Below are 20,294 nucleotides of genomic sequence, written 5' to 3'. Positions count from 1 at the left end.
ACTTAAAGAGAAAATATCCACCTCACAATAAAGAGAAAAAACTGTTGCTATTGTTGTCTTTAGCTTTAGCTTAAAGGAAAATGCACAGGACAAAATAAAAGCATCGTACATGTTTGTTTCACGGTTTGAGAGTTTTATTCTTTATGCCTTTAGGCTTGTATGAACATGAATTAAGATAAGAGTTTGAACAAAAGTTAGATGTGCTTTACTTATCAGCAGCTACAAGCACAATGAGTGTTTCTGGAGCCGCACTAAACAGCACAAAGAGGGATTTTCTCTTTCCTGGTCTCGCTTTTGTTAAGGTGGGATTTCGTCGGTCATCCAGCTGTGAGTCTGTTGATTTATCCTCCCACGCTCTTGGAAACCCAGTGAACAAACTATAAACCTGCTAAATTAGTGTCAACACTGAATGTAATCTTTAACCTTTTAAACGTCTGAGAAAACAGCCCCAAAATACTCCACCTCCCCCCATCCTGGGAAACCTGCTAATGTTTCACCAAAGTTAAATATGAACTCTTTCATTAGAAAACCAACCTGGAGGTTTTCATAAAGAGATCCCATGTAAGGTTTTCCAGATTTAGGTTTTTATTTCTTAAAAAGCAGCTGCTTTACTTGTAGAAATTGTTGGAAATTAAAAGTCATCAACAACACTCAGGTAGGCTGTGGTGTTTGAATGATGCTCAGTTGGCACTAAGAGGCCCAAAGCGTGCCAAGAAAACACCCCCCACACCATCACACCACCAGCAGCCTGAACTGTTCATAAGCAGCAGGATGGAGCCGTGCTTTCAGATTCTGGCCCTCCCATCTGAATGTCACAATCACCAAAATTCGACAACAGAAGATTAGAAAAATGTTGCCTTAATTTCTGTTATATGTTAAATGTAGCTTCAGTTTCCTGTTCTTAGTGGACAGGAGTGGCACTAAGTGTGGTCTTCTGCTGCTGTAGTACATTCAAAGATGCTCTTCTGCATACTTTGGATGTAATGAGTGGTTATTTGAGTTACTGTTGCCTTCCTATCAGCCACTCTCCCCTAACCTCTAACATGAAGAAGACATTTTCACCCACACACCTGCCGCTCACTGGATACTTTCTCTTTTTCAGACCATTCTCTTAAAAAACCTTTGAGATGGTTTGTGGGGAAAACCCAGCAAACCAGCCTGTCTGCCAACAGCGACCGACATAAATCACCTTTAGTCCTCATTGAGATTCTCAGCTTGAACTTCAGCAGGTTGTCTTGATCATGTCTACAAGCCTAAATGTACTGAGTTGTTGCCATGTGCCATGCCATTGGCTGATTAGATATCTGCTGGTTATCTAAATAAAGTGGCTGGTGAGTATTTATAATAACAAACCCAAACAACTAAACCGTCTTTCAGCTTTTCCAACTATATTTTGAAGATTTGATCTTCACATCAGCAGCTGTCATCTCGCTGATACAGTTGATGATACAGATACTGGAACGATATATTATTGCATTCATGTTTATTTCCACTTTCTGAGCATTTAAATAGCTCTGAAGCTTCAAATGGTCATTTCTGCCATCTAAGCGCACACTGATGAAGACAGTCGAATCATCCTTTTAAAGTTAAAGCCCTGATGCAGTTCAAACACTTTTAAACATCAACGTGACTTCCTTCCTTTAGTCCCCTTTGTTTCCCCCCCCAATTTTTTAAAAAAGGAAAGAAAATAAAAAAAGTTTCTCCCCCCTGAGCTCCGTCCTCTTGGCTGATAGCCAGCGACAAAGATAAGATGTAGGGCACTTAGCCTGGCATCAGCATGGGAGCCCTGTCGCCTGGAGGCCTGAATAATTCAGCGCCTGAGATAAATTTACTGCTCATGAAATCATGCAGAAGAGACACATCAGAGTACCTTTACTCTCTTTATTTAAATACCTAATTAGGAGATTTCTTTTTTTGTTTGTTTGTTTTGTTGGTGTGAAAACCTCGCAGAGACCGAACCTCGCCTCTAAGAGCAAAGTAAACACACATGCAACAGGAGTCCGTATTTGTGCTCTTGTGCCGCTTACTCGCATTTTGCACCGTCATGCACAACCTTCCTGACAGGTTTAACACTCTGAAGGCATCTTTGTTCTTTGCGTTTATCAAGGGCGCGTTAGCTTTGAGCCATGACTCTAGTGTAGTCTCGTATCGTTCCTTCCCACCACCACAATGTAAACATCTGCGGTTGCTGTCAACAGCCAGACAGTCAGTCGTCAATCCAGCGGCAACAACGTGTCACCCAGAAGCCTCGTTTAATCACATCCCGGCTGTTGTTCGGGGTGAAGTTATAACCTGAATTAACAGATTTGTATCTTTTCCTCAGCTCTCCTGTGCCCTTTCTTTTAAGGTCACCAGCTCGGGCATCCTTTGTGTCTTTTTTGCACGACCTAACCCGATAAGACTCAGAAGGTCAAGAGGAGACAAAAAAAAAAAGGAGTCGAGCATTGTTAATCCTCCGTCTAGCGCTCAAAACACCCCTCCATCTCCATCTCATCTCCATTATGTGGAAATAATATGATAGAGAGCCGGAGGTCGACAGACTACCTCCTTGAGATGAATAAGACAAATCATCTTTTCATTATGGCGCCGAAAAAGAGAGAGAGGGAGAGAGAGAGAGGGGCAGTGAGCAAAGAAGGAAATGAGACAGAATAGGATATGAAGACGGATGGTTCAGTCGCACGAGGGAAGGGGAGGGAGACGTCAGCCTGCAGGTCAGCGGACACTGGCTTTAATCGTTGCAATGCGGCGGCGATACAGTGCAGGAAAACACAAAAAGAGGCGACTTCATGGTTTAAAATGTGTTAGTCGATTTTATTTTTGTCTTTGTACAACGAGAAAAAAAGATAGACCCATAATATCAAGAACAAAAAGTGTATGCATGTTTAAAAAAATAAATAAATAAAAAGTGAAACAGGTGACAGACACATCTGCATGGCTCTCCGCTCAGGGGAGGGATAGGACTTATGCTTTCTAGTTTTAGTCACAGTCTAAAAACTGAAAGATGACGTCACACCGACAACATCAGGGACGACTTTGCGCAAGTAGGCAAACAAACTAATGTCTACGATTGGTGGAATTGCCCTTTAAAATGTGTTTAAACCACCACATAAATCAGCTGTTACGTGGTAATCGTAGAAAAAGTACAAAGTTACAACCTTTACTGTGTATTTCTGTTTAAGATCTTCTAGGAATAACCTTTGAAGTTCATCTTCATCAGAAGATAGCGAGGGTGTTCTCTGCTTATGCGGCAACTATTCTAAATGTCATCAAACTACATCTTTATTGTTGCACACTGAGGTGTCAGACATTGTCATTAAAGGAACAGGGGAGGTTATAGAATGTCTTTATGGGGTAAAAACTGAGTTAAAGCATTAAAAAGAATAACTTAACACATCCTTCAGTAGTTCAGCTTCTCCCTGGGTCGTAGGGAAGTATGATTAAACTCTGGGTGCAGTCAGTGATGCCGACTACGTGGGAAACCTTTGACTTGGGCGAGACCAATACTGGAGTTTTGGGGCAGATGCAGATTTTTGAAGTAAAAAATAAGTTAGTGTTAGTTTAGGGGCCAATCCAGCAGTAAATTCTGAAACTAGCAAAAAGCTTAAACTGCATCCACACAGGACGCAACCGGCTCATCACTTTGAAGCTGATCATTGGTCACAAGCACTAATTTCAGGATATGGTTACCCAGGTAACCCCCTAATGTCTTTACTACCAGGAAGTATGTCAGTCATAGGTATTCTTTATTCTCATTGGTAGTTGTTTCAGTCGCTCACCTGGAAGTTTTGCCTTTCTCCTGAAGTCGCCAAATATCATTGACAGTCTGCAGTCTTTGGTCGCTAATTGCTTCCAGTCTGCACACAACTTAACTGGAGCGATCGCTGGTCTCTGAACCTCTACTCTGCTGTCACGCTGCTCTGCTACATGAGCTGCAGATGCTGCTGCGATTGTTGTAAATACTGTCAGTCACTGCCACCTGCATCATCTTCTATACAATTTAGAAAAGACGAAAAAATCCAGACTATAACTGAAACATTGTTGCTATAGGACTACATCAGGTGCTAAAAATCAGCCAATCAATACAACAGCTTTAACCACAGGGAAAAACAATTTAGTAACATCTTCCCGTTAGTCTGGTTAAAGGGGCGTCCACACAGGAAGTGATTAAAGTGACGTGGAGATGAGAGACCACTGAAAGTCGAAGACGGGTCCTGAGTTAAACTTTTCTCCGCCTGGACATTAGCGAGTGAAGCGACTACCAATGAAAGCACAGGAAACTGCTGACTGACATTAGGTAAGTTAGTAAATACATACAACAGGGTTACCTAGGCAACAGGAGCCTGGAACATGACCAACTGGTGTGGCGAGCACTTCCTGTGACACCTCTTAACCTTCACGTAAGCACTTTTTTCTATGCTTAAGTGCTTTTAACCTATTATCAGGAGAACGCGGGGTTCAGCATCCTGTCCAAGGATACTTTCACATCCGGACCAGAAGAGCCGGGGATCGAACCGCCAAGCATCTGATTAGTACATGACCAGGATCATCATTACAGAATCACCATGGGAAAGCGTTACATTTACATTTTTAAAATATTGTATTTGATGACATAACAGCATCACATGAAACGCTGATATAACATCATATTTATGCTGATCTACAACGTTAGTGCAATGTTCCAGAGACGTCTTTGTCTGGTTTGGGGACCACAGAGCAAACCTGCCGAAATTATGGCCACAAGCAACATGATGCACTGTGTTTATAGGCTTTTTGCCCACTTCCTTAAAGGTTAAGAGCAAAGTTAGCATGGCCACAAAAATGATAGGATAAAGAGTGAAAATGAGTACACACCTCATCTTGCATCAGCACATGGCACCAAGACATCCACACGTACTCACTTTAAGAGGTTACATACACAATAAGACCTTCAAGATGTAGCTCACTCGGTACACTGCTCTGCACAGTAAACGATTCTTGATACAGTAAACAGACTGAATCACAGCACCTACAATCTGACCTTCGCCTCGGCGCGCCTGTGCGAGCACAAGCACGCTTAGAAACGAAAGGCACATCTCATTAGAAAGAGAAAATAAGGCTTACATCCTGGTGGACCTGCTGATAACATAATCCATAATGGATTAAACCATTTGTGCAGTATCTGCTCTCAGGATGGAATATAATAAAGGCAGCTCACGCTAAAATACGATAAATCCAGGCTAAATAAAAAAAAAGGCTTCGATAAATTAAGTCAAGGCATGCTGCAGAACAAAGTTGATAAGGAAACAAACAGCCTCATAAAAATCAACAGTTCATATTGAGGCTCACTACATCACAGCGTCGCCCTTTTTACTTTAATGTGTTTACAGAAGGTTTTAACTCAGAATGTTTCAGACAACGTGTTCTCTGCGCTAATATAATACAACACTGATATAAACTGTATTTTTGTTATTAAGAATACATTATAAGACAAAAAAAACCCCAAAATCTAGAGCGGGACCAGTGCAGTATGTGTATCAGCTGCTTTCAGCTTGTCTTTTAGGTTTTAAGGACCTCGGCTTTTTCATTTTAATTCTCTGTCACGGTGGTGGAGACCAAAAACGGAGCTAAAAGGAGTGATCACCAGGCTAGATAGTCAGAATTATGACTCCAAATGTATGCTAATATCTTCTAAGTTGAATGTATTAGCAGGACGCTGCACAGGAAAAAAAAAAAAAAAAAGAACAGAAATAACAGACTAACAGAAAACATCCAGCGAGCGGCTCGTGTCTGAATATTTGAAGAGATTTCCTCTTGACCCAGAGTTCTTTATTAAAAGGGACGATCAGATTGACATGCACTGTGAGGACAGTTTATCATCCTGTTCACATGATTACAGGATGTGATAACCTTTGGTCACGCCTGCTAATGTTCCCGTTTAGCGTCTGGCCACGATATCCTCTTTCCTGTTTGGTAAATGATGACCTGAACTGGATCACAGACTGGCTCTACCTGTTCCTGGGATTTAGTTCTACAAATAAACCACGCGATGACGTGTTTAAAACCTCCCTGTGAAACTGTAATGCACAAACATCACGGACCAGCTGCTTTTTGAGGAGTACGACTGTAGTTTTTGGGAGGGACAGCGCTGGTCGAGCCTCCATCGTTACATTAAGCAGTTGCCCGGCTTTTTTTTTTTTCCTTCATTTTTGACACGAGTGGGCAAGGCTCTGCTGTCCAGCTACCATTTCAAGCAGACACACCTGAGCCCTCTCTGCTTGTAAAATCACCACCACCACCACCAGCAGCAGCAGCGGCGCATCACTCCCTGTGGAGCGACAGGACAGGGGGACGATTCCCGGATCCAACTGTCCCTCCTGATGTTGAAAGTTCTTATTTGGGTTTAAAAAGTGTCCAGATGTTGCTCCTCTTCTCCTTTTTTAATAGCTGTAAGGAATATAAAAGAATATGTAAACAGCTCTGAAAAATTAAGACACGCGTGTAGCTGATGCAAACACAACACTTTACCTGGTTTTCTATCGTTTCCCCTGGTCCACGCCGTCTGTCTGCTCCTGGTAGAAAGAAAAATACAAAGACTAATCAATACATTGAATAAATGAAATAATAAAATTATGCTAAATGTTCTCTAAGGCTTCAAATTGAAGATCTCTGGACGTCTCTCCACCCTGAAACAAATTTGGTTAGGATGTCAGGTCAGTGAAGGGCTCGTACTAAAGCCTGAAGCAAAGGCTCTCATATTAAATAACCCAGGATCTGCCAGGGATTTTTACTATGACTAAAGAAACTCTTGTGAAAGACAAATTTAAGGAACTCTGCATCAGAAAGTTTGACTAGAGTAAAATCACTCTACACCCTTTTTAAGTGTATCCTAAAAGGAATTAGAATTAGTCAAATGATTAATTAAATGCATCTTTTGAAGTCAAAAAAGTCAAGGAAATAGCTTAAACTGCCCCAGGTTTGGCCTGATTGCAGTGCAGTTTTGCTTGCCTGCCACGCTGACCGCAAGAAACCAAATGGGAAACAAGGGAAAATAATAGCTAACATAAAATAAAGTGCAAGTTATTCAGTTCACAGTTGTAGTGAAGAAATGTCACTGTAAAATTACAGTAAATGTTCTGGGAATTCACTACCCACAATGTCCTGTCATCATAAAACACAGAGATGTTGTTAATTCACAGAAAATGTCCTGTTTTATTTGAATATTATATTTGTTATTACTTGTCCCATTGTAAAAAATTAAGAAAAACTAGATTTTTTTCTGTCATTTAATTGTTTATCTATTACTGGATTATGTTGGTGTGGTGTGAATGACCTTTATCAGCAGGAAAAACTGTCAAATCTATGAAAACACGGTTAAATTTTAAAAATTTATACCCTCTTTCACATTTCCAAAGCCGTCCGGTGGGACAGAATGGAGTCTTTCCTGGGCCGATTCTGGCCCCGGGGCCTTATGTTTGACGCCTTCTAGTTTAGTGCTTTGTGAAGGAGCCCTCATGTCTCATTCATCAGCATGTGCAGCCAGTTTTAAAGCATGACCGTACTCAAAGACTGCAAAACGAAAAAGTGTTGAGGACTGTGCACTCAGTGTGTGGCGAGTTCACTGATCCACTAATGCAGAAGGAGAATCGTCTCTCCTTTTCATCTCTGGCGTTGATATTTCTGCACTTTTGTGTCTCTGGCAACATTTCTCAGAGAGTGCATTGTGCGTATATGGCTGTAAATATACAGAACATATACGCAGCTTTCTTTTTTTAAATAGCAACTTGAGCCGAATGCCCCCTGTCAGAGCTGGTTACCCGTCCTGCTGCCAACACTTAATGCTACTGGAGTTGAGAACAACTCGTCAGGTTGCTGTTCATGCAATAAGAGCTTCACTATAAGTGTTCATCTTGTAAAAGCTGGAAACTGAACCTAAAAAGAGCCAAATTAGGCAAAAATCCAACCTGAATGTTTTGTTAAATTTCCCAAATTTTACTTCTTACTATGAATTATTAAGAGTGACCAAAGTGGCATCCACACAGGAAGCTACCGGCTGACGGCACATCGCTTTGAAGCCGATCGTCGGTCACTAGCAGACATTCCAGTCTCTGGTTGCCTAGGTAACCCTGTAAAGTATTTACCACCCATGTCATATGTCACTCGGCGGTATCTTTCACTGTCGCTGGTTTTGCAAACAAGCAAAAAACAAAAACACAGCCCATTTAAAACAGAGAGTCGTGTGATGATTAGGAAAAGCTGTTTACAGCTAGCATCCATCGCAGAAGAAATGCTCACATCCGTGAATGAACATTAAATGTGATGATCAAGGATTCACCTTGATGGCTAATTTCACAGCAGATAATTCCCACGGGAGCACCACCCACCCGGTTTCTCTAAAGACCTTTGAAGTTTGCTGCAAAGCGCCTGAAAGCACCTTTTTTTTGTTGTTTACTGTGTGTTTTTGTTTGAAGAATATGAAAACACATTATCTGCGAGGAAATTTCTGTTGTTTAACGGCAGCAACAGGACGACGCAGCTTCCCAGCACGTTCCTGTAAACACTAAATTAGACATCGAGGAGAGACGAGCGGATGCTGCTCACGATCACCTGGAGCACAGCATTTCATAAACCAGACTTCCTGTGATGTAAACAGAAGACAGCAGGCCGGAGGCTGGTCTTCTTTTTTTCTCCAGCTCTGTGTGATGAATTTTTTAAAGACTCGTTTATTCATTTTTTCTTACAGTCGCTGCAAACTCCTTCTGACGGTGACAATAAACAGCATCAGTGAACAGAAACTAAAAACTACTGTCCATGAATGCAGCTTTTACTCTATTTCATATTTCTTATTGAAAATACTGGAAGTAATATTTCTCTGTAGTGCCATGCGTTTATATTTACTCACTAGAAGACGCTTTTACATTTGAGGTCAAATCTCCATCTGGACCTGAGTGTTGGCAGACTTCTACTGTAAGTGTTGCAGGCATTTTACTGACTTGTTACCTAAAAGCACAAAGTTTAGAGTCGAAACGACAGGTCGCGTATAGTTTTGATGACTTGGTTACTTTGATGATCGGTCAGTACCTTCAGGCCTTTTCTAAAGCTTTCCACAAGGGTTAGGAGTGTTCATGGGAATTTTTTACTGTTCTTCCAGAAGCACATTTGTGAGGTCAGACACTGATGTTGGATAAGAAGGCCTGGCTCACAGTCTCTGCTCTAATTCAGCCCAAAGGTGTTGGATCAGGATGAGGTCAGGACTCTTTGCAGGCCAGTCAAGGTCTTCCACACCAAATTCTCTTATCTATGTCTTTATGGACCTTTCTTTGGTGCACTGGTGTGCAGTGATGTTGGAACAACTGTTCCCACAGTTTGTCCAAGATATCTCGGTATGCTGAAGCATTAAAGGGCTGAGACCAACTGCTGAAAATCAGCCCCACACCAAAGCAGCGAGGTGCTTGATTTTGTAAACCTGTGGTCATGGAAGTGATTGAAACACCTAAATGCAATGATTTGGATGGTTGACTGAATGCTCTTGGTAATGTAGTGCATATTATAAAGAGAGGAATGTGAGATATGTGCACACGTAAATATTTATGGATACATAAGAAACGCCAGCTTACACAAGGAGCTCTTCTGCGGGGAAGACAAAAGCAGAAACAGGTAACATTTTCAGCTCACACACACCTGAGGGGACTTGAATGTTGGTTGACTCTTCCGCTCCACCGCCATGGGCGATGCGGGGACGCTCCCGTTGGAATCTGATATCAGCAGAGTTCGCCGCTCCCTGGCTGGTTTTTCACACTTTGTCACGCGGAACCTGAGAACGATAAAAGGGTTTGAATGTTTGTGCGGCCTGAGATCCAAATGAGGAGCGAGCTTGTCCAGGTTCACAGAGCTGGCTCAAAGCCCTGCAGCTGACATGACAATGACTAAATATATACAGTAGCTTATATAAAGAATCATATTTTTACCTAAAAATAAAAGAGAATTTAGGTGGCGCTTCATAAATATTATATTTACATGGAAAAAGACCAAGTTAAAAACAGAAAATGGTCTGTTAATGAATGATCCAGGACAGAAACTCAGGTCATCAGCCATTCTTAGAGCCACACACACACACACACACACACACACACACACACACTTTCTCTACAACTCTTACTCACCTAAACATGACATCTCTCTCATCCGCCCACTCTAAAGCTTTAATTAAATCAGCAAATGAATATTTGTATCCAGGTCATGCTGACCCTCTGCATACGGCGCCATTCATCTAAGTTTGCAAATGAAAAGAAACCTCTTCGCATCCCAATCAGCTCTCAGCGGGACATTAAGGAAGGCTGCGTGACGGCGAAGAGGCTGCACACTTTCCCGGCCTCACTGGTGGATTGAGAAATGGTCTCTTTACTTTAAACTGCATCTAGGACACAGCGGGACTAGATTTATGATGGGAGTACACTGCCAGGATTTAATTCTCACTGTGGTGAATGCTTCTTATAATTACTGAAACTAAAAGTCTGGACATTGAACACAAACACAAGAAGAACCAGAAAAATTCCTGCACACTGCAGGATCATCAGGTTGATGATGAGGGTGTCCAAATTCCCTGCATAGACATTGTGAAAGATGGACATAGGTGAATCCAATGGAGAAGTGCCTTAAAGCTGCATTCTTTGCCCTCATGACCAGCAGGGGGCGACTTGTAATCAGAAAGATAGCCGAGGTCTGGGTTCAGTTGCCAGTTTCAGGTCAACACCAGAGCCAGAAAATAGGATTATATTCATTGGCTAACAACTTTTCAATAAAAGGTTGTTAGCCAATGAGCATATGATGCCAGACACTCCTTTTCCTATACACTTCTATAGGACCAGAACTCTTTTTGCAACCACAGCTATCGCCATCTGGTGGCTTTAAGAAAGAATGCAGGTTTATGGTACTTTAGGATTGGCTTTTCCAACCTGAAGCTAGGTCATGTTTTATACTGTCTGTTGCTGTGATGATATTCTTCACACATGCTTTCTCCAAGCAGCTTGATGTATATGTTTATTTGTGCCATGTTTATTTGTGCCACTATTAAAGTATAGCTCCTGTCATCAATTAAAGCTTTAGAGTTAGAGGAACACTGACTAGTCAACGTGACACTCCTGGTGATATCCTGAATAAGATATTAGAAGTCTGATTTTTAATGTTCGTGTCTCAGTTTTGTGAGGACCTGTGCTGTTAACAGTGGCACGTGGAGCAGTCTGACCACAAGTTTCTGACCTCCCAGTCTTCACCCAGTGTGGTATCAAAGTGCATGAGATGCTTGTGCCTTTATAATGAAGTGTGAATATTTTCGAGAGTTAATGTTTGATTGTTAGCACCGTGTGCGTGTCTGTGTGCACTCAAGCCTGGTGTCCCTCTGGGGCAAACAGTGTGTCATTTTTCCATTTACATCTGCTAATTAAACCACCTCGTGGTGCGATTCTGAGAACATTTTAAAGGCAGGAACATCATCAAAAGGCAGCAATACACCCAGTCTTGTCCTTCAGTTATGATTCAAACACACACACACACACACACACACACACACACACACACGCCCACCTGCCTACAGCCAGGACCGTGACCTCCACGCAGTGACTGTGCCGCAGCTCTGCTTTGCGGGCAGACGGCTTCCTCATTAGCGGCCATTTCTTCTGGCTGCAGCGGGTGCAGATGTTCTTGTTGCCTCCCAGGCCCCCGACGGTGTGCAGGTGGTTACAGGTGTGCTTTGCCGCTCCCGGGGGCGCCCCCGGCGATAGAGGTGTCATCGGAGGAGTGGGAGTGCCGGGGGAGGTGGGGGTGAGCGGAGGACTTGAAGATAAAGGAGGAGAAATGTGTGATTCTCGCAGCTCTTTCTTCAGATTGCCACTTTTTAAAAGCTTTCGTGAATTAATTATACAATATTAACATTGTGCACAAACAAAATAATGTAAATCAGCCCCTGAACAACAAAAAGAGAAATGAACCAAGAAACCTTTTATAGGTCAACAACTGTAAATATCCGAAATGTGAAGTAAGAGGAAAAAAACCCAACACGAGCTAAAGACTTCAGTCTATGTTACCCAGACAAGCTCTTTGAGAACAATCACCCTCAGTGATTATCTTTACAGTAAAAATGGAAGCAGTTTTCTGCACCGAGTTCGGCTGCAGGTGAAGTTTCAGACACACGATAAGTAAACAATTAGATAATCCCACAAATAGAAGCAACGTCATGTGACCCGACACCCTTCGTGTCGGGTCACATGACGTTTGTCTCTACCTTCGTACAGTATTCATCTCAGAGCTAAGAGGCAATAACTGAGGCCAGCTTCCTCCTCTGAGAGTTTCTCCTTCATTCACTCTGTGTGTTCATACACTGTTTTGCATTTAATCATTAGTTATTATTAATCTCTGGCTCTCTTCCACAGTGTGACTTTTGTCCTGCCTCCCTCCCCTGAGTCTGGTTCTGCTGGAGGTTTCTTCCTTTTAAAAAGTAGTTTTTCCTTCCCACTGTCACCAAGTGCTTGCTCATAGGAGGCCATCTTTGTTGAGGGGTTTTTTTCTAATATTGTGGGGTCTGTACCAGTGCTGGGTGTGTAGGTAGCATTACTGCAATCATATTACATATTTGAGTAATGCAGTAATTTAATGCGTTATCATACTAAATTCAGTAATCATGCTACAGTTACAATTACGTCGTGACTTGTATTACAAAGATTATCCGTGCCTGGCGAATAGAAATGAAAAAACAAACAAACATGTGTACTTGCTATAATCAGCTGGTTTCAGTTCGTGCGTGGGAGGAGGAAAATGGTGGAGCGGTCCAAAGTGGATATATGGGCCTAACTTTTATTGCACAAATGGCAAGAGCTTGACGGTAAAGTGCAAACTGTGTCCAGGACAGGAACAGCCACATTCTACTGCTTCAGCTCTTTGCAAGCCTCTGCACAGACAGCACGCTAACACTAAGCTAGCCAAGAACCCAGAGTGATGGTAAAGCCGAGCACATGCAGACCCCAGCCCAGCAGGAGGAGCCTGATCGTCAACAAGTAACAAAGGCAGTGATGAAGCTTAAAGCCTCAGCTTCTACCTCTTCATGTTTCAAGAGAAAGAGAATGGATGGATGGATAAATAAAGGGTCTTTAGACGAGAGTTGTTATATGTGCTATATAAATAAAATAAAATTGAATTTAATGAGTACTATGTACTTTTAAGCCTCAACAAATCAGGTTATTGGGACATTGAAAGCCTTTAATGCCTTTTAAAAATGATTCCAAGAAATGTAACAGCTCATAAACATGCAGCCACTGCAGATGGAGTCATTGGCCAATAATAGGGTTTAAATGTGATTTTGGTCCACCGGAAGAACAAAAGACATGATGTTGGAGATAAAGTGGCGAGAACAGAGACTGCTGTGGAAAGATGATGAGAGGGACTAAAGGACGGTAGAGAGGTGGTGGAGGACTGATGGCAGGAGAACGGAAGTTAAGCACTGAATCTGGAGAGGCAGATAGTGAGCCCTGGCGACACTACAGTCAGTCACTCTCCTCCTTGTAGCCTTTTCTCCATCCCTCTCTCCTGCTTCTCCTTCCCCAAGTATCCAATAAATTACCCCCACCGATATCCTTTCTTCCCCTCCTATTCTGCCATCTCTAAGTGATCCACTGGCAGGCTGCCCATCCTGGCTGAGAGAGCGAGAGAGAGAAAGATAGATATGGGACATAACAGCAGGAGAAAGTACTACAGAGAGCCATCTGAACAAAATGAAAAAGTGAAAGGCAAAGTAGGGGTGGAAATATGTGAAGGAAAACATTTGGAGAGAGAACTGAAGAAGTGAGACACATGAAAGTGATGCTGGGGATTGTGTGTGAATTCAGATTTTTCTTGTTTTTTCCCCTTTTATTTATTTATTTATTTTTTACAGGACACTCGGTGTGACACAGCAGAATACCTCAGTACCTAATCCTTGGCAGATGCAACACAGCTACCATTTATCCACACTGTTTTCTCCCAACAAAAGAGAACATCTTTCCTCTCTTATCTCCTTTCCGCCCAGAACAATATGAAGCGGAGAGAGAAAGATGACAGCAGGAGAGAGAGATATAGAGAGGGGGGAAACATACTCCACTAACTCGATTTACTTAGACTCCTACTGTCACAAGCATCTCCTCCTCCAATCTATCTATCTATCTGCCCAACTCCTTCTCCCCCTATATTAGAGGCAAAGCACCACTACACTTGTTAACGTACACTGCTCTGCTCATGGCTCTGTACAGACGGATATTGGGGTGATGAGCGGTGTTTCCCCTGCACCGATTTTCTCTGTTTGAGGTCTGATTGCTCCAAGGAGTAAAGACATTAAGTTAGAAGCTTGCATGCGACCTCACCAAAATAAGTCTGCTAGATTATAGAGGAGTATTAGCCAAAGCCCATCATCCTGTGTTTGCTGGTTGGGGGGGTCCAGTTGTAACGCTTTAGCCGTGGCTTGCTTCCCTGCTATCAGCAGCTTTTATTGCACTTAAAGCTACACAACAAGCTCTTATGAACTCCCAGTAATGTCTTTACGTCACCTCCACGCTCCACCATGTCATAGCTCTCTCTCTTTTCTTTTTGGGTTGGTGGGAGACACGCCATATGCATTCAGGCCCATCGCGTTTTATACTACTGGGTGATCCTGGCCACAGGCAGCAAGCTAAAGCTGCTTTAGCTCATAGCTGCCCAGTTTTCACATGGTATACTAAACATGCCATTTAATCTCAACAGCAGCTGTTAGAAGTGATTTAATGTAATAATTCTTGTCACATACTGTATATAGTGTGATTTCTAGCAGGCCAACAGCTTCGTGTTTTGTTAGCTGCAACACACATTTAACAGGGAGACCTGCTATTCAATGAATTATGATAATCTATGGAAAAAAAATTATGTAGTAGAAATATATCTTTTAACACCATCTACACTGTGAAAATGGGTGAAAATGCATACACAACAGTGCTCTTTCCACTTTGGATTTACTGGTCAAAACATCTTACAAAAAACATTTTGAATGAAGGCAGCTCAGATCAAATGGCTAAACAAGTTTTGACTGCTGATTCTTTAGATATAGCTTTTATGCTGTGGTGACCTACATAAGTAAAATTCATTAAAATACTCCAAAATGACCACCAAATAAATAACTTCAGGTATTTCATAGCGCTGCTGAGTGGCAAGACTCAAAGGACTTTGGCTTTAGCTAGCTAACTTAAGCTAACTTAAGCTAGTTAGCATTATGTTACGTAAGTGTCTTTATATTTTCAACGGACCCTAAAACAGCTTAAAGGTTTTTAAAAAGGAAACTAGATTTCTATATTTGCGATATCAAGCTAAAATTAATGCCAAACAAAAGTTTAAATCAGATTGGAGTTTGCTTGGCAGCCTAATTTACACACAAGGAGAACCACCAACAAAGGTAACATCGTTTTACAGTTGCTAGGACAGATTAAAATGGCCCTTTATTATCATTGTACATGTGCAATAAAATTGTGGACTAATATTTATTCTAGTTATTGTCAAACTACTTTTTATAGAAAAGACATTTAAGGTGATGAGTTTAGCTGTCATAAAACAATTTTAATAATGCTACATATTACACATTTTTAACTGTATAAATACCCTTAGCCTAACTAGAAAGTTATATAGCCAATATGCTAATAACTCAGTTTAACAGATTAGACACTATATATATGAAAGACCTTCAAAGAAGGTTTGCTAACTTCAAAAGTTACTCTCACTTATTTTTTTCAGTTAATTTAATTCAGTTGAATATCATTTTATTTATATACCGTCAATTCACATCAATAAACACATCAAGATGCTTTGTATTGGTTATTCAAGTCCCTTCGATACTATAGAGAAAATCCCAACCCTTTTGACCAAGCACTTGGTGACAGTGGGGAAGAAGAACTTAGCTTTGACAGGAAGAAACTTCCAGCAGACCCATGCTAAGAGAGAGGAAGCCATCTGCTGAGGCCAAGTTTTTGTTAACCAACAATTAACTGTGAATTTGATCTATACATGTCTATATTTCTATATTTGACCAGAAGTTCAAAGTCTACAGTGGACATTATTCTTCTAACAAGTGATAAGTGACTCAACTGACTAATCAACCAAAGCTTCTGCTGTTCTTAAGCCTCCAGCGTTTCTTATATTTTCACTCTCTTTAATTACTTGATTTTACAGCCAAGAATCTTATAAGGAAATATGTCAGCAGCTCCAGTCAGTATGTTTTAATAATCCCACAATACAGTGAAGTGGTGCACAGTGGCTTTTTGGGAATGGTCCCCAGCTACGTGTCCCTAATAAGACCCTGCCAATGTGGATAGGATCAGGAGGAAACTGTGGCCTCATTGCCTCGACTCTTCTTGTCCTGCTCTGAATACTCTCAGTTCAGACACTTCACTTATTAGTGTGAGACAGATAGAGTCTCAAGGAGGCTTATGGTGCCATCTGGTGGTCAAGCCAGTTAGTATATGCAGTCTTTGCCCAATTAATTTAAGATGAGCCCAACAAAGACAGAAAGCCTTTTTAATAACAGATGGATTTGTTCTTCACAGCGTGAGATCACACTTACCCATCCGAATCAATGCTGTTTTCATGAATCATGGCATTTAGGGCATCAGAGTTTGCTAAAGAGGGAAAGAGAGAGAGAGAAAGTTACACGCTTATAAAGACAGGGAAAAAAGGGGAGAGAGAGAGAGGGGGGAGATAAAAGTCGTGTTGGGAATTAGTGAGGAGTACGCTCCAGTGACTTCAAAAGCAGAGCGCTTATTGAAAGATGGCTCGAGCAGATTAACTCTTTAACACAGCGAAACGGCTCATCACATGCAATCACTGAACACATAACAACTGTACACGGAAAACCTCGGCTGGGTGGGAGGGAATCTGCCAGACCATGAAAACTTTTGTCTGGAGCAAAGTTGCTTCAGAGTGCGACTCGGAAAAGTTTTAAACTTCCACGTAACCGTCGAGAATTCAGCCTTCGGAGATAAAGTTTGAAAAATTCTCACAGTGCACACGATCAACAGCGCCCGACCTCTGCTTGCAGACAAAGTAGCTCAGGCGTAGATTTACATAATTTGCTCCCAGAGACACATTTCCCCAAGGCCAGGCCTCGATGCATTCGCTGACTTCACTAACAGCCCGCTGTGTACACAGATAAAGAAATCTCTGCAGAGTTTGTGAAAAATGAGCTGCGCACACACAAACACAGATGACTCATGTAGGTGGACGTAGGAGTTTCATGTTAGGATTTCACATCAGCGTGCACAAACGTCTGCCTCAAACTTCCTCCTCGTGTCATGAAGGAAGCCTCAGTGAATGGATGTTAATTTTAGTGCAAAAACATTATCCACTTGTTTTTGCCAGAAGAAGGCCCTAGCATGAGTAGTGGTCAGAAGAAAGCTAAAATAAAGGTATACTGGGGACAAACTGAGCCAATTTCGCTATGCCTGGGTGCGCGGGGGAAAATGATCAATATGCTTTTTGTGACGTTTTTGTTTGATGGTGTGCTGTGTGATTTTTCTGATGTGAAATATGTGCTGTGGCTCCAAAAGGTTGGGAAACACCGCTCTAAAGAACCTCTAGAATTATAAAGGTAAACTTTGACAGCTTTAATAATGTGTTCTGAGGGACACAAAATAACTTTCAGACAGTGTTTATATGGAGTAAATCTGACATAATTAGTATAATTTCAACATCCAAATGTTCAGCTTTAGCTCCCAGAATCAAACAAAGATTTATCAGTGAGGGCTTGATGTGTAATCAAGCGTACCGCACCCATGAACAGAAAAAAAAAAGAGGGTTTAACAAGATAGTAGTATGCTAGCTACAATAAAAACAAACAAACAAAAAAACAAAAACCCTCGGCCAGCTCAAAGGTTTTAGATATCAGGAGATAATAAAATTGTTTTCTGTGTGACTTTATCAGCCTCTCACATCGTTCTGGAGGAAGTTTGGCCTATTATTCATGCAAAGCTCTCTTAAGGTCCTTCAGTCCTTCCTTTTCTTTTTCAGTCGTTCAGTTATAGATTTGCTACTGTGGGATCATTGTGCATGACCACTTTGAGCCAAGCTTGAGCTGTCAGACAGACGGCCTCACATTTGACTCTAGAATAATTTGGTATTCAGAGGAGTTCATGGTCGACTCTGCAAAACAAGCCCAAATCATCACCCCTCCTCCACCGTGCTTCACAGCTGGTATGAGGTGTTTGTGGTCATATGGTCGATTTTGGTTTCCTCCAAACATAGCACTAGCTAGGTCTTGTGGTTTGTTAAGATGCAGCTTTACAAAGTTAAACATTGTTGCCATGTGCTTTTTAGAAAGAAGAGGCTTTCTCCTGGTAACCTTGTTCAGTTTTTCTATTGTAATGAATTGTAATTGTGTTGTCATGAACTTTAACATTTAACATGCCAACTGAGGCCTGTAGAGTCTCAGATACAGCTTCTGGGTTTTTGTTTCTCTGAGGGTGTGACCTCAGAGTGAATTTACCGGGTCGCCCACGCCTGGGATGACTGACAGCTGAATGTTTTCCATTTGTTAATAATCTTTGATGGATATCAAATTGTTTGGAAATGCCCTCATAACCCTTCTCAGATGGACAGAAACAGTTGCTTCTTTAAAATTGTCATCTTTCCTCCTTGCCACTGTGCTGACAAATAATTAAACACACCTGAATGCTCCGGAGCCGCAAACTATCAGAACCTCTGCTTTTATAAAGGTGCTCACACTTGCTGATGATAAATTAATCATAGCAGCAGTTGGCTGCCCTCTAAACTCATGTGGAAGTAGCGAACTGTGTACTGCTCCTGAATTTTAGCTTAATTTTTGCTAACTAAATAATGACACCCACTCTGGAAACCAAGTGAAACTAACCTGGAAAAAGGGTCACTTTAGAAATGGATAATGTTCCCTCACGTCTTTTACATAGTAAACTTTCAGATGAAAAAGGATCATTTTGAGGAAATTATCCTTGTAGACGTTTTTGTAACCCTTTACAAAACATTCCCTGAAGATCCTTTTGAAGATTTCAACTTCAAGGCAACGTTCCCTGAAAGACTTTATGAAACATTCCTAGAAAATAATCTTGAGGTTGAAAACAATGTTAATGTTATATGCAGTTATGTGCCTAAATGTGCTGAAGCAAACTGCAGTAAACATTTCAGCAACTCTTTAGCTTTCAAACTCAGAATTGTGAGTGTAGTTGAAAGGCATAGTTTCCTCTCTTCTTTTACTTGTCTTAATAGTGTAGCTGAGTGGTTCTTAAACTGTGGAGTGGGACCCACTACTGGGGCGTGGAAAACCAGATGGAAAGTATAAAGTGAAATTAACTTCAAATAATGAAGAATTTGACTTTTAAATGATATCTGACCAAGAATACCAATAATACTGAGTAAAGTTTTTCCACACTGTACATGTTCAAGTACCTCCCACTCACTGCAAACATGGTGGTGACTTTTCCTTTGGTTGATCAGTAGAGGGCAGTGTTTTCCTTTGTCTGATCAGCCATCAGAGCGGTGCATGCTATAGCATTCAATTCCTCCTCTCTTTACTTAGACTGAAACGGCTGCTGCTGGCAAAAATGTTGAGTGGACACAACAACTTCCTGTTTTCATTAGAGAAAAAAAAAAAGCTGCAGAGATTTTTTTTTTTAATCTTAACCATCGGCCAAGTTTCCATCAGTTGAGCAATGTTGAAGGGTGAGAGAAGGCGTAGTAAAACAGATATTTATAAATGAAAAGAGAGCAGGATGACGTGCTGAATCTACAGCAGACTGACAGCGTGTAGGCGAGTCACGATAATCAGAATCCTACGAGCATGACTGCTCCACAAACAGCCGTGAATCAGCCCAGAGCTCGCCTCCTGAAAGAAGGCAAACTTACAGCTCAGGACAATGACGGCCAGTCACCAACATGGGACGATACAGCCTTTCTGTGTCATTGGGTCAAAGTGCAATATTGAATTACACTTAAAGAATCAATAGTGACATGGCACATTTTCAAGTCTTATATGATCAAACGTCTTATAGATGGGTGCTATATGCCAGCGGTCCCCGACCTTTTTTGCGCCACGGACCGGTTTAATGTCAGACAATATTTTCACGGACCGGCCTTTAAGGTGTTGCGGATAAAAACAACAAAATAAAATGACACGACCAAGACAGAAACTGTGGTATTTTGTAAATATAATAATAAACGCAAATTCACTGTGTAATTGTGTAACTTTATTAGCAGCGCCAACAACATTGAGAGTAACATCCTCCTCTCTGACCCTTAATCCTCTCTGG

General features: G+C 41.5%; 1 protein-coding gene across 1 annotated transcript in view; it reads right to left on the bottom strand.

Moving 5' to 3' along the window:
• Window positions 1-2,790: 2,790 nt before the first annotated feature.
• The window catches only part of rell1 (RELT like 1), a 33,876-nt gene continuing 16,372 nt past the window's right edge, over window positions 2,791-20,294 (bottom strand). The window contains exons 4-8 of the mRNA XM_005454393.4: window positions 16,583-16,637; window positions 11,560-11,808; window positions 9,658-9,790; window positions 6,505-6,548; window positions 2,791-6,423 (exon numbers count right to left, since the gene is read on the bottom strand). Of these exons, the coding sequence (XP_005454450.1) occupies window positions 6,513-6,548; window positions 9,658-9,790; window positions 11,560-11,808; window positions 16,583-16,637 (473 nt within the window). The 3' untranslated portion in view covers window positions 2,791-6,423; window positions 6,505-6,512. The remainder of the gene's footprint in view (window positions 6,424-6,504; window positions 6,549-9,657; window positions 9,791-11,559; window positions 11,809-16,582; window positions 16,638-20,294) is intronic.

Source organism: Oreochromis niloticus, linkage group LG3 (assembly GCF_001858045.2).
Source record: "Oreochromis niloticus isolate F11D_XX linkage group LG3, O_niloticus_UMD_NMBU, whole genome shotgun sequence".
Lineage (NCBI taxonomy): Eukaryota > Metazoa > Chordata > Actinopteri > Cichliformes > Cichlidae > Oreochromis > Oreochromis niloticus.
Note: the sequence above shows the minus strand (reverse complement) of the source record. Positions and strands in the feature narration are given on the sequence as shown.